Below are 11,762 nucleotides of genomic sequence, written 5' to 3'. Positions count from 1 at the left end.
CTTCCAACCCTTTTTGTCCTATGTGCTCCAGGGGTACTTGTCTCAATGAAAATTTAATCAACATACCCTTTTCAATAATGGGCTTCTTCTACATTCTGCCACAGAGTTTCCTGTCCTTCGTTACTAATTTCTTCTGAAAGAAAAGCAAACAACACCTCCTCTGCAACATGAATCTTTCTCAGCTATTTGAAAAGGAAAGGGGAGAAGAAAAAAAATCAAAGAGTGAGCTCTAGTGAAGGCACTGTTATCCTGTAGTCCATTGTGCACTGGGCCAGCTGGTCATCTAGGGTGTAGATGGTACATGTTCTGTAATATGATATACGTATCTAGAACAGAGGTTGTCTAAATGTAGAGGAGGAACAGTACACATGGGATCTGCTTGACATAGTAACACCACACATCTCCTTTCTTTGCAATCCTGGCTTTTTCGCTAGACTGGGAATGAAGAGTGTGATGGGCATTTATTATTTAGAGGAGCATGAGATAGAGAACAAAATGGCAAGATCTATCAGGAAACTGTAGAGACAGCCATAAGCTCAGGAGCCTGTGGCTCTTGAACAGATCTAATATTATTTCAGTATGCAGAGATTAGTGGGTTTGAGGCACAGTTGATCAATTTGCTATGCATCCATTATACTGTATATCTGACAAAGCTGGGTAGAAGCATGCAGCGGATGTGTCTTTTGGGAAAAGCTGCAAAAAAAATGGGATAAGTGCTGATATTATTTAATAAAATTGGCTTAGTTTAACCTCTATGATTCCTTTTTCAAACAATAAAATATGAATGCAACCAATGATTACAGGCTAATCTTTCTGTTGAAACGCTGACTTTGAGATGATAACTTTTTTTGCAAAACATTTTTAAATAGCTCTAAAAAACCATAAAGCAAGCAGCCTCTGTCACCTACTTTGGTATGGACTGTATGTGTAAAAAATGGATTTTAAGGCATTAGTATCTCCAAAAGATACTAAAAAGATAAGTCGTGTAGACATCATAACTTCTAAAATGAAACCTAGAGCACGCTGGCACTTATGACGCTGGAAGAAATACCGAAAGATATCATGCAGGCAAATCATCACGTCTCTATCTGATGGTCCTTTAAAGTTAGTGGTGTGGTCCCTTAAGAGTTTGGCGCAGTCCAGTCCTTTCCAGTCTTTCTCCCAGTCCTGCCACTTTTTCTGCCAATCCAGTGAAGGTTAACATAGGACAGGCTGTCCGAAGGGACGGGTGAGAGGGAGGGTGCTCCATAGGCTGTAATCACCAGACGGAGCAGAGCAGCGCACTGATGACGATAGCTGAGAGGTACAATGGGCTTGGACGGCTCGCTCCTGAGCCCCGCGCTCCCATGCCTGCAACCAAAAACCAGTAGAGCAGCTCGTGAGGAACCAGAAACAACCCCCTCCCGATCAAAAGCAAGAAACATACACTCTCTGTTATAAATCAAAAGCCAAGTGAGCTTTCTTTTCCATATCTATATTGTGCCTTTGCTCTTAACAGAAGAGGCTATTTAAAGTATCCTGAGGAGATAAAGTTTGTATCACATCAAAGAGGAGAAGGGCAAACTGGGCCGTCTCACAGTTTTGCACAGCAGTGGTATGGGAGCACAGAACTGCTTTATATGCTGCAGCGCTGTGCAGCCAGTCAACAAGGAATAATAACCCAATGGCAGAGATGGATGACACCGCGCACGCATTTCTAAAAAGGTCGCTTTTCTCGCACTCGAAATAAGTCTATTACACATGGTTGGAAAGGGATGCAATGAAGCCAAATTAAAAGGTTCTCTCTGAATTATTGAATCCTCACTTAAGTTTCATCAGTGGTCAAAAAAGGAAATGGAATGAGAAAGGAAAAACCACAGTAAACTCACTTAATTTGTGGATGTGGATGGGTTCACTGCCCACGCCTTCGCCGCCCTCGCTCATGGCCTTGATCTGAATAAGGTAGTTGTCATTGGCGGACAGGCTGAGCTCCACGGTGGTTTTGTCTGTCAGGATAGTGTTGATGTCATTGTAGCGGTGTCTCTTCAGCAGCACCTGAAGCAAGGGGAAGGGTGACGCCGAAAAATGAGCTAATGCAGAAAACGTCATCCTTGATACTGAAGATAAATCAAGAGCTCGGCAGCATATTGGGACCTACCAAATATCCAGTGACCTTTGACTCCGTCTCCATGGCTACTACTGGGTCCCAGTGCAGCGTGAGTGTGTAGCCAATCATGGTCCATTGTATGTTGAGTGGAGCCTGGTCTGGTGCTAGAAGAAGAGCGAGAAGTAAAGATTGTGACTGTGATACTGTAATACTGATTGTCTTTCTAAAAAGGAATGCACATAAATAGAGCACTTCCCAGGCTGGAGATTTGACACGAAAACTCATCTTATCAGTCTGAATAATAAATTGAGGCTGCAGCAATGCCTCCACATTTATTGAGAAAGAGTGGATCCTCGCTATATTCCTAAATAAAATTGTAGCATCTAATGCTAGACGGTCACTTGTGGCAAATCTCTTGCCACAGGAAATGAAAAACTGATAGAGCCAGAGGAAGCTGGCTTCTTTGATCCTCTTGGTGCCATGAAACAGAAGGATGCAGTGTCTATTTTCTTTACTCATATTTCTGGATGTCTAAAAATGGGCTTGAAATACCCAAATTTCAAGAACCTACTGTAGGCTTGTGTAGCAGATGTCTAGTGTAGCTTTAACATCACATCACTTTTAACATCCCTTTTTAACACCTACGTTTTCACAGCAGCTACATTCCACTCAACCCACTGATTTTTTTTTCTCTCTTCATGGTTTTTCCAACGGTAAATGGAAAGCCTTCTTGTCAAATTGAATTTTAGAGGCACAACTAACAAAGCAGAGAAACGCTACGCCTATCATGAGGACGGAAGGACGTACACTTGAGCTGGCTGACACGGTTCATGAACAAGTGCCATTTAGAAATGATTTCAATGCCCCTCCTGAGGGACGGACTCACGTGGTTTCTTTGTGGTGGTGTTGATGGGCGCTGACTGCGGCCCGGGGCCAGCTGTATTGAAAGCCGCCACAGAGAGGTAGTATGCTGTGTACGCTTTCAGCCCCGTGATGTTAACTAGCGTGTAGTTTCCAGATATGCGCACTTTGCCGATAGTGTCAGGCTTGGTGTCGTCTTCCCAGTACACGACCTGATGGGGCGGGGAATAGAAGCAGTCCCGATCACATGCACAAACAGTCAGATTTCAGTGGTGCATTTCACTGCATTAATGAAATTCATATTCCAGCATGAAATCTGAAATGCTGTTTGTATTGCAGACAGGGAGGGAGGGAGCGCTGATGAATAATACATATTTCTCTAGTGGAGTCTCAATTACTGATGCACATCCTCTCAGTCACCCTGGTCATATAAACAGAGCATTAGTGGGTCACACTGTATGATAAGTGACCCAGGAAGGAAAAAGTCATCATTATTGCCTAATTTCTTCATGAAAATAACTCTTTTATCTGAGAAAGATGGATATTAAAAAGTCTATTTTAAAATGTTTTTATCCCTACTAATAAATCACCACTTTCGACAGCAAGCAAAAAGATTCTGCACTGCTTGTAAAACAAGACGCAGCGTTAGCTTCCCTTCAGGCTATTAGCCTCAAATTAAAGGTGCAGGTGAAGTGATATTTGATAAGGCAAACAGAGTAATTTGTTGCTTGCTTTGGGTCATCTTCAATATTCATGCATGTAAGTGTCATAAGAGTTAAGTCAATAAATAATTAAAGTGAAATGTGAAGACTGTCTTCGGGGATGTCTCGATATTCCATCATCCATAAATTATTGTATTTCATGTTTGTTAACAATTAAAGTTGTGCATGATAAGCACCAGAATTCAGTTTACAGTAATGCAATCTTTCAAGCAGTTCTAAATGATTACATTAAACTGAAACTGGATTGTATTTGTAGTCCAGACACAGTCCAATTAAAGGCTGAGTGCCATACATGTGCAGATCTATACTGTTGGTGGCCCATTGAGATTCACTGGCTTAAATCCACTTCAGGACTGCATTTGAAGAAATGAGCTCTGTTCTAAAAGGACAATGTGGCCAGCGCTATGGCAACTGCAGAGCTTTGTGCCGAGGGCCAGAGGTGACAGATATTGAAAGAGCACCAAAAGGGGGGGTGGGTGGGGGGCTGAGAAAAACACCAAAGCCCTCTTTGCATTCTTGAAAGGATGAGGGATTTTAGTCTCCTCTTGTGGGTTTGCCATTGGTGCATTTAAGTGTTGGGGTCACCTCCTGATATTATTACTCTTAAAACAAAATCTCTGCAGAGATACACAAGAAGATAGAGTAGAAGCAAAAAGAAAAATAGAGAGAAAAAACTAATTATAAGAACAATAAAAGGATGGTTATGAGGTGATAAACAAGCCACAGGGAAAAGCTCAATTATCATGTTATTTGAAAGAAGAAGTAGAAAAAACAGATTTTGCAGTGAGTCGTAACATACCTCATATCCGAGCACTCTTTCAGGGATGGCGGGGATAGCTTCCCAGATCACTTCAATTTGCACTGCAGACACACTCCGAGCCCTAACCCTCTTAGGAGTCACACTGGGGACTGCAGAAATAGAGCGCTGGTGAGAATCCCTGAGATTCATCCAACACTATCTCACACACACACATACACACTAATAGCAATAAGAAGGAGGAACAGAATAGACCTGTAGTTTCACTGAAAAGCTATTTCCCCCGCTCTCTTTTAATGGGATCTGTGACTGACATAAGGGAAGACTATCTGCCCAGCAAATTCAATTAACAGGATACCTCCCTGACAGCGCAGTGTGGTAAGTGTCAGCTAGGATTTCCTGTAATTTACCAGCATGATAACTAATATCAAGTTGACATTCCCAGCATTTGAGGGGAGGGGGAATAACAGCATTGATAAAAAAAAACAAAACAAAAAATTTCATCACAACTATTCAAGGTCATAAGAAGAGAGATTATAGTTTATTCAAGCATCACTCTCTCCTGTACCGTACCTTCCTCGGCTGAGAACACAGTGGCGATAGAGCTGAAAGGCCCCTCCCCTCGATTGTTGTACGCCCCCACTTTCACGTCAAAAGGCGAGAAGGGAGGGATGGTGTCGTTGCGGAAGATGTAACGCGACAAGCCGGGCGTGGAGATGACCGCTCGAGTCCACGTGACCGTGCCCACCGGCCTGAAGGCGATGATGTAGCCGAAGCCCTCTCCATTCTGCAGTTCCTCGGGGACAGGCTGGGAGCAAAACACAAAACTATAGTGATATTAAAACGCATACAGACAAAAAAACAGACAGGCCCGTCTCTGCGCTGTACCTCCACAAAGGACCGACAGCTCCTTTCTTTACCGTCGCCACCCAGAACACTCCAGAATCACCTTTTACCTTATCTTTTTTTTCCCCTCCTCTTTTGCTCTATAGACTTGTGACTAAAGTACAAAGAAGGAAAAATTGGGAAGAAATGCTCTCTGTCCCTGCTTTTGGAGGGAGAAACGGCACTCGGAGGCTGTGCTTGGAGGATAGGTGTCTCGCTTTAATGTGGGTCGTAAAATTGCTCCATTCAATTCTGCACAATTAACCAAAAACCATTACTCGGCGATGGAGAGAACAGTAAAATGTGACAGATGACTTACCTCCCATGTTATCACTAATTCAGACTTTGTGCCGCCTCCACCTCCGACATCAGTGGGAGCTGTATCAGGAACTAGAGGGATAAAGCCCAGAGGGGAGCAATTAGAACACAGTTTACAAAGCTCAACGCCAAGCCTCAACTGTACTTGTAGCTTTATGACAAGGCTGCTGGAGACTCATCTTCTATTTTACACCCCACAAACCCCCCTACACTGTGCAAAAAACAAACAAAAATTCCATAGAGGAGTGAATTACCAATATTGCAGAAATGTCAGCGTGCATAAACAGCGGGCCGAGATCTGTACGGTTTTGCAAATGACATCCGATTCAACCCACTCCACTCCTATTCCCGCTCAGCTGTTTGTGCACTGAAGTGTGATGGCAAAACTGATAGCGTAGGTGGAGGAGCACTCATGCATATCCTTAAAGTATCTTTAAGTAAGTGGAGCATCACATTTAATGTGTCATATCAGCAAAGGGTTGAGGCAGCATTTATCTCTGACGTTGAGCTCCGTGTGTACGCTTGTCTATTTGGGCTGAATACCGACAACTGACTTCCTGTTATTTCCTGGGAATTCTTGCCAAAATCTGCTCCTGTTTCACAAGAAAAAATACCTGCAGGAAACTGTGAATTGTAGTATGAGTGTGTGTGTTTGCATACTGGAGTCTATGCACTAAAACAAAGATGCCTTTTCAAACCTCATTAATGTTAACAGCTAGCGTGGCTATATTCCAACCTTGAAATGCCATTACTGCTGTAATATAGGTGTTAAATACTATCTAGAACCATTGCAGGGCTGCTAACGCTCACACTTCCAGGCTCTGTCTCCTGCTCTCACACTGCAATAACAAATGTGATGCCGAATAAGAGGAAGTGACAAAGCCAGTCTCTGGGTGGAAGAAAATATAGTCATATAAGCTGCCTCTTGTACACAGCTGTGCAAAAGTCACAATTTTTGTCACTGACAGAGCTCTCACAAAAAAAAAATCAAAATACCTTTTCATGCATGTCTATTACAGCTTAAAATGTGTCTTTGAGTGCTATTATGGTGTAGTCTGTAGTGGTTGAGGTTACCAATAATGTCACGTCACTGAATGTAACCTCAGTATTAACTTTCAGTTTGTAGACTTTCCTTTGAATTTACTACCACATGTAGCAATTACACAGCAGCAGGATTAAACAATTATATAGAAAAAAATCTTTCAATAAGAATAAACATCTTCTATAATTACTTATGTGCAGCTCTGTGATTAAAATCAAATTTCATTCATGGCGTGAAATCCTAGAAAGAGCATGATATAATCAGGGTAAAGTTGGCTACTGGAGGCTTGTTGGGCAATGGTAAATGCCCATCATAGCCCCCTCCCCTGCACTTTTCTGACAGCGAGAAAAGGGTGACCATTTCTGTAACTTCACAGAATGGACAAGCCACCATTCACACCCACTACACGCAGTGATTGACAAGCTGTGAAGAGGTGAGAAAGGAGTCAGGGTTTCAACTTCTCCTGCTAAGCTCTCCTTTCTCATTCTCGACTCAGCTTTATATTTCATGTGAACAAACAACTGCCTTCCAGGAGACATGCACTGTATTTAAATGATATTGCATCTCCCCCAATCCTCCTTCCTTCTCTGTGATGGTCAGCTTAGAGTCACTATGAAAACATTTAATTTCCATCATGGTTGTGCAAAACTTCGGAAGAACTAGGGATGTGTCATTAAATCCGTATAATCCAATAGTCTGAAGTCGACCTTTGTGCTGTGTTGGGGTTTTTTTTTCATTGAAAAACTTTAATGAAGAGTTGAGCTCTGTAGTGAATGTGAGGGGTTCATTTTCACTTTCTGAGCAATCATAATCCATCACTGAAATACCTGAAACATATTGTCTACATGCATGTGTGTGTGTGTGTGTGTGTGCAGTTAAGAGTTAAGTTTTACATACTGGCATCCTCCGTCCTGGTCTTGGGTGATGCTGGACTGGGCTCTCCCAGACCCACACTATTCCGGGCCACCACCCTGAACTCATACTCCACCCAGGCGTTCAGACCCACCACTGTTGCAGTGAGCATGTTACCGTTGACCACCTCAGGGACTGCAAGTTGGATATTAAATCTTTTGAAAATCACGCTTCTGCACAACAGGGCAGAAATTGAATGATAAATAAATAAAAAGGAGCCACATCAATACTACAAGGGGATATAGGAGGGGAGTGTTTGGCGCTACCTGTGTCAACAACCTGCCAGCCCACTGTAAAAGGAGTCCGGCCCTGGATGATGTAGCCTGTGATGGGGCTGCCGTTGTCTCTTCCAGGAGTCCAAGAAAGCTGGGCTGTACTATCTGTGATTTCCTCCACTGCCACTTTGTCCGGAGGACCTGGCGGACCTAAATCAATGAGACAATGAGCAAGGTGAGCTTCCCTCCCGCTCCAAGAAGCCACCCCTCATCAAACTTATCAAGGCCATCACACTCCCTTTAATTAAGAGCTACGTCCTTGGTGTGCGTGCGGGCAGGGACTTTTCATTCACTGTGTGTGTGTGTGTGTGTGATGTGCTGGGCCACAAAGTGATTACCGAACAGACCTGCACTGGAAAAGAAATACTGGATGGGATCATTTATGAGAGAGGTAATGAGTGGGGAGGGGACATCACAAAAGAGGAATAAAAGAAGTCAGTGCAGTGAGAGAAAGAGAGAAGAGAGGGTTGGTGACTGTTACACATTGTGGCATTACGATGTTGCTGCTGTTTGCTCTGCTGCTCCATTATTCAAATGTTTTCCGTGATATTTTTTGCTGATGTGTAAATGAGCCAATTATAGTCATTTTCTGTGGTAAACCATGCTTTCTCAAAGCACCTGGGACAGCTATTACAGTTTGTTAAGGGCATGAATACCAAGGGGAGGAAACAGGGGAGGACGGGGTGCTTCCTATAGGCGACATAGGTGACCGCCCACAAACAAAATTGCGCCAAGAAACAAAAAAAGTGTAATACACACACATGAAAATACTTATTAGTGAGCTACATTTCTAAAATTTTATAGTATTTTATTTGGCTATGGTGATTTTTTGCCTTTATTTCCTACCTTGGTTATCATAGCGTTTCCTCAGTTTCTGTTTTTACTGAGTCATTATTTATAACAGCCATTGTCGTGTGTGTGTGTGTGTGTGTGTGTGTGTGTGTGTGTGTGTGTGTTGGGGGTGAGGGGGTGGTATGTCTGTTTTTTGGGTGCTTTATTGTTTTGCATTTTATTATGTAAAGCATTACGTTTCGTCACTGTGTATGAAAAGCACTCCAGCAATTAAGTCTGATTGATTGATTTAACAATAAGCAATGATTAAAATGTTGATATTATACATTTTTGTTTGCATATTTATCATTTTAGAGTCACATTTAACCTGCTACATCAAATGATGCAGTATGTGATTGTTATCATCAAATGGCGTATGAATAACACACCAATTTCACATGTTATGACAACCCATTTTTTGGTTATTTTATGCAATTGAGGTTGTAAATTCAGTCACCAAAAACAACCTTTTGTTAAGTTTGCGAAGTGAGGAAAGATAATGTGATTCTCTCTGTTCTGTAATAAGGTGATTTTGGCTTATTAGGAGGAGGTGGGTTGGGTGGATGGTTAGATAGTTGCAAAGGGTGCAGGAGAGCACTGTTCATTATCACTAAGTGGACATTTAAATAGTCTCTTTGGGACATTTTTACTGCATTTTACTGGTCATTTTAACTCTAGCCTTCTTTTCCCTAACATAATTGTTTTTTTGTGCCTAAATCTAATCAACAGCATTAAATGACACACAAAAAGCTTAAAACAAGTAGACACAACACGCAAAATGTCCTAAAAAGTGGTATTCTATTTAAACGCCATTCTATGATATCATGTTGCCCTGCACTGTATATTTACAGCAAGCCTCAGAGGTTTTCTCTCGATCTTCATTATTTCTGCAGACACTTCAATGCCACATTATTTTACAATCCACATTTTAGTCTATTCATGCTCTAGTGTGAATTCCTTTAATCAATAGGTTCTCTTACCTTTGACAACCAGGATGGCAGAGGTGGACAGGCTCTCCACATCCGTGTCAATAACACAGACATATTTCCCTCCATGGTTCAGCTGAATGTTACGAATCATCAGATCCCCTGATATAGTCTAGAAGAGAATATGATCAATGAAAAGAAATAAGGCAAAGTAAGAGATGTAGTTTCATTTCATCATCCAGCTTTTGGCTCTGAGATGTTTTAACATTTAGAATGCTTTGCACAACTGAGCCTCTCCACACCACTGACTTTTGCATCTCTTCAAACACCAACAACAGCAAAGGCAGATGTTCTCTACAAAAATAATACTATCGGCTATCCTTCGGGTGCTACCCCACCAACCAGCCCCCACCTTCAACCCAATACAAACAACTACCAGCTCCACACAGGACACACAAAACAAACATAGTCTAGCTAATTGGCAAGAAAATCCTAATTATTCTGCAATTACATAAGATCAAGCAAGATGTAAGTGTAACTCCCAGTGTAAAGAACAAATATTATTTTACATGAGTTGCATTCATGTGATGGCCATGAGGGAATAGAGCAAAACATCACATCAAATATTGTACAATCTCTCTTCTGTGTAAGAACACTACTTTCATGTGTAGCTGTATGACGGGGATATTTTAAAGCATAAGGCATGGTTTCACTATGAATTTTTCATGCTGTCGACAAATCCTATGAAAACACTGAAACCAACAATGTGTTATTCTTAACATCTTCCCTACCCTCTCAGTGGTACTCCTACTGCGGCGATTCTACTGAAGAAAAATCTTAAAAATAAATAACAGATACAGTGTATAGTTTATTTTTTAAGGCTCAGTAATTTCCCAAAAGCCACTGTAGTTTTTTTTTTTTTTTTTTGCAAAAGTTTGTCAAGCAGGAATAAATTGTCATTTTTGAGGGACTATTTTCACCTGTGGATTAATACACATTTTTGGTGTGTTCACAGCAGTGCCCAGTGTATGTGGGATTAATCCAAAAACCAACAACAGTGCCCACGCTCATTGGAATGAAAGAACATGTCTCCCCATGCAACAGCGTGACTCATTGATGCAATTTTAATCGTTTTTGGACAACAATGGAGCCTTAAAACAAAATGTTGCTTCTGAATTGCGCTGTGAGACACAGTAACAACAGCTGATTTTGAGCTTTGGCAACAAAAAAAAACAGCTTGTGTCGAAATTCTCACACAGTCAGAAGGACCCAGTTCTGACAATGCGATTGTTAGCTACGACCCACGTCTACAAAGCGTCAAATCAGAATGTGGCATGATATGAATATGCAGGCCAACACCACACTGTTAATGCCCTTGGAAATATAAACATGGATATTACATTGCCGTATCTATGGTAAGTTTTTAAAAAGCTCTATTGCAAAATCTTGCATTTTGTTCCATTTTCAATACATGACATGTTGTTGAACTAAAATTCACCAATCATTTAACAAGCTGGCATATTAAAAAGGTGATATAGTGAAGGCTGACACAGATTGCAACAAAGATTTATAGTAGACAAATTTCACATGGTGTGACATGCAATGAACTGTTGGATTGCACAGTGTATACGCAAGGAAATAATCCTTTAGTGGCATCAATTCATTCTTGGTTTTGGTCTTTTCATGACAGAAAATTGACGTAAAATCTTCCGTCTTTATTCTTTGCATTGGCATACAGTAGGTATTCAGGGGTATAAAGCCATTTAAAATGCTGCATTAACACATTCTGTGTAGACACTGCTATCCTGTTCTCATTTTGTGTCTTCATGGAGATCTGCCTACTGAAAGTCACCTCTTGAAGTCACTTGTCACAAAGAATGTCAGCCTGTGAAAAGCAGGGTGTTGCTTTCGAAAACAAGTCACCTCGGGGTGACCCAGGTAAGGCTTGCTGCAGTCGTAGCAGATTTCATCACCCCCAGCGGGTAGTGATCATAGCTCCACTCTGCAGCGACTGGACATGAACACCCGTGGATCTCCACCTCTCAGAGGCACCTGACAAAGCAGAGCTGAGCAGAATGGGACTTCTTTGCAGCTACGGGGGTAAAGAGACTACATCTCCTGCTCTCTTTTCCCCTCCCTTTCATCTC

At 41.8% G+C, this 11,762-nt stretch overlaps 1 protein-coding gene across 1 annotated transcript in view; it reads right to left on the bottom strand.

The window, feature by feature from the left end:
* Positions 1–1,258: 1,258 nt before the first annotated feature.
* The window catches only part of cntn3b (contactin 3b), a 46,586-nt gene continuing 36,082 nt past the window's right edge, over positions 1,259–11,762 (bottom strand). Inside the window, exons 13-22 of the mRNA XM_053315321.1 lie at positions 9,670–9,787; positions 7,850–8,008; positions 7,569–7,718; positions 5,631–5,701; positions 5,000–5,234; positions 4,469–4,578; positions 2,973–3,159; positions 2,138–2,250; positions 1,869–2,034; positions 1,259–1,350 (exon numbers count right to left, since the gene is read on the bottom strand). Coding sequence (XP_053171296.1) covers positions 1,259–1,350; positions 1,869–2,034; positions 2,138–2,250; positions 2,973–3,159; positions 4,469–4,578; positions 5,000–5,234; positions 5,631–5,701; positions 7,569–7,718; positions 7,850–8,008; positions 9,670–9,787 — 1,401 coding nt within the window. The remainder of the gene's footprint in view (positions 1,351–1,868; positions 2,035–2,137; positions 2,251–2,972; positions 3,160–4,468; positions 4,579–4,999; positions 5,235–5,630; positions 5,702–7,568; positions 7,719–7,849; positions 8,009–9,669; positions 9,788–11,762) is intronic.

Source organism: Scomber japonicus, chromosome 3, assembly GCF_027409825.1.
Source record: "Scomber japonicus isolate fScoJap1 chromosome 3, fScoJap1.pri, whole genome shotgun sequence".
Lineage (NCBI taxonomy): Eukaryota > Metazoa > Chordata > Actinopteri > Scombriformes > Scombridae > Scomber > Scomber japonicus.
This window is presented reverse-complemented; position numbering and strand designations above follow the sequence as displayed.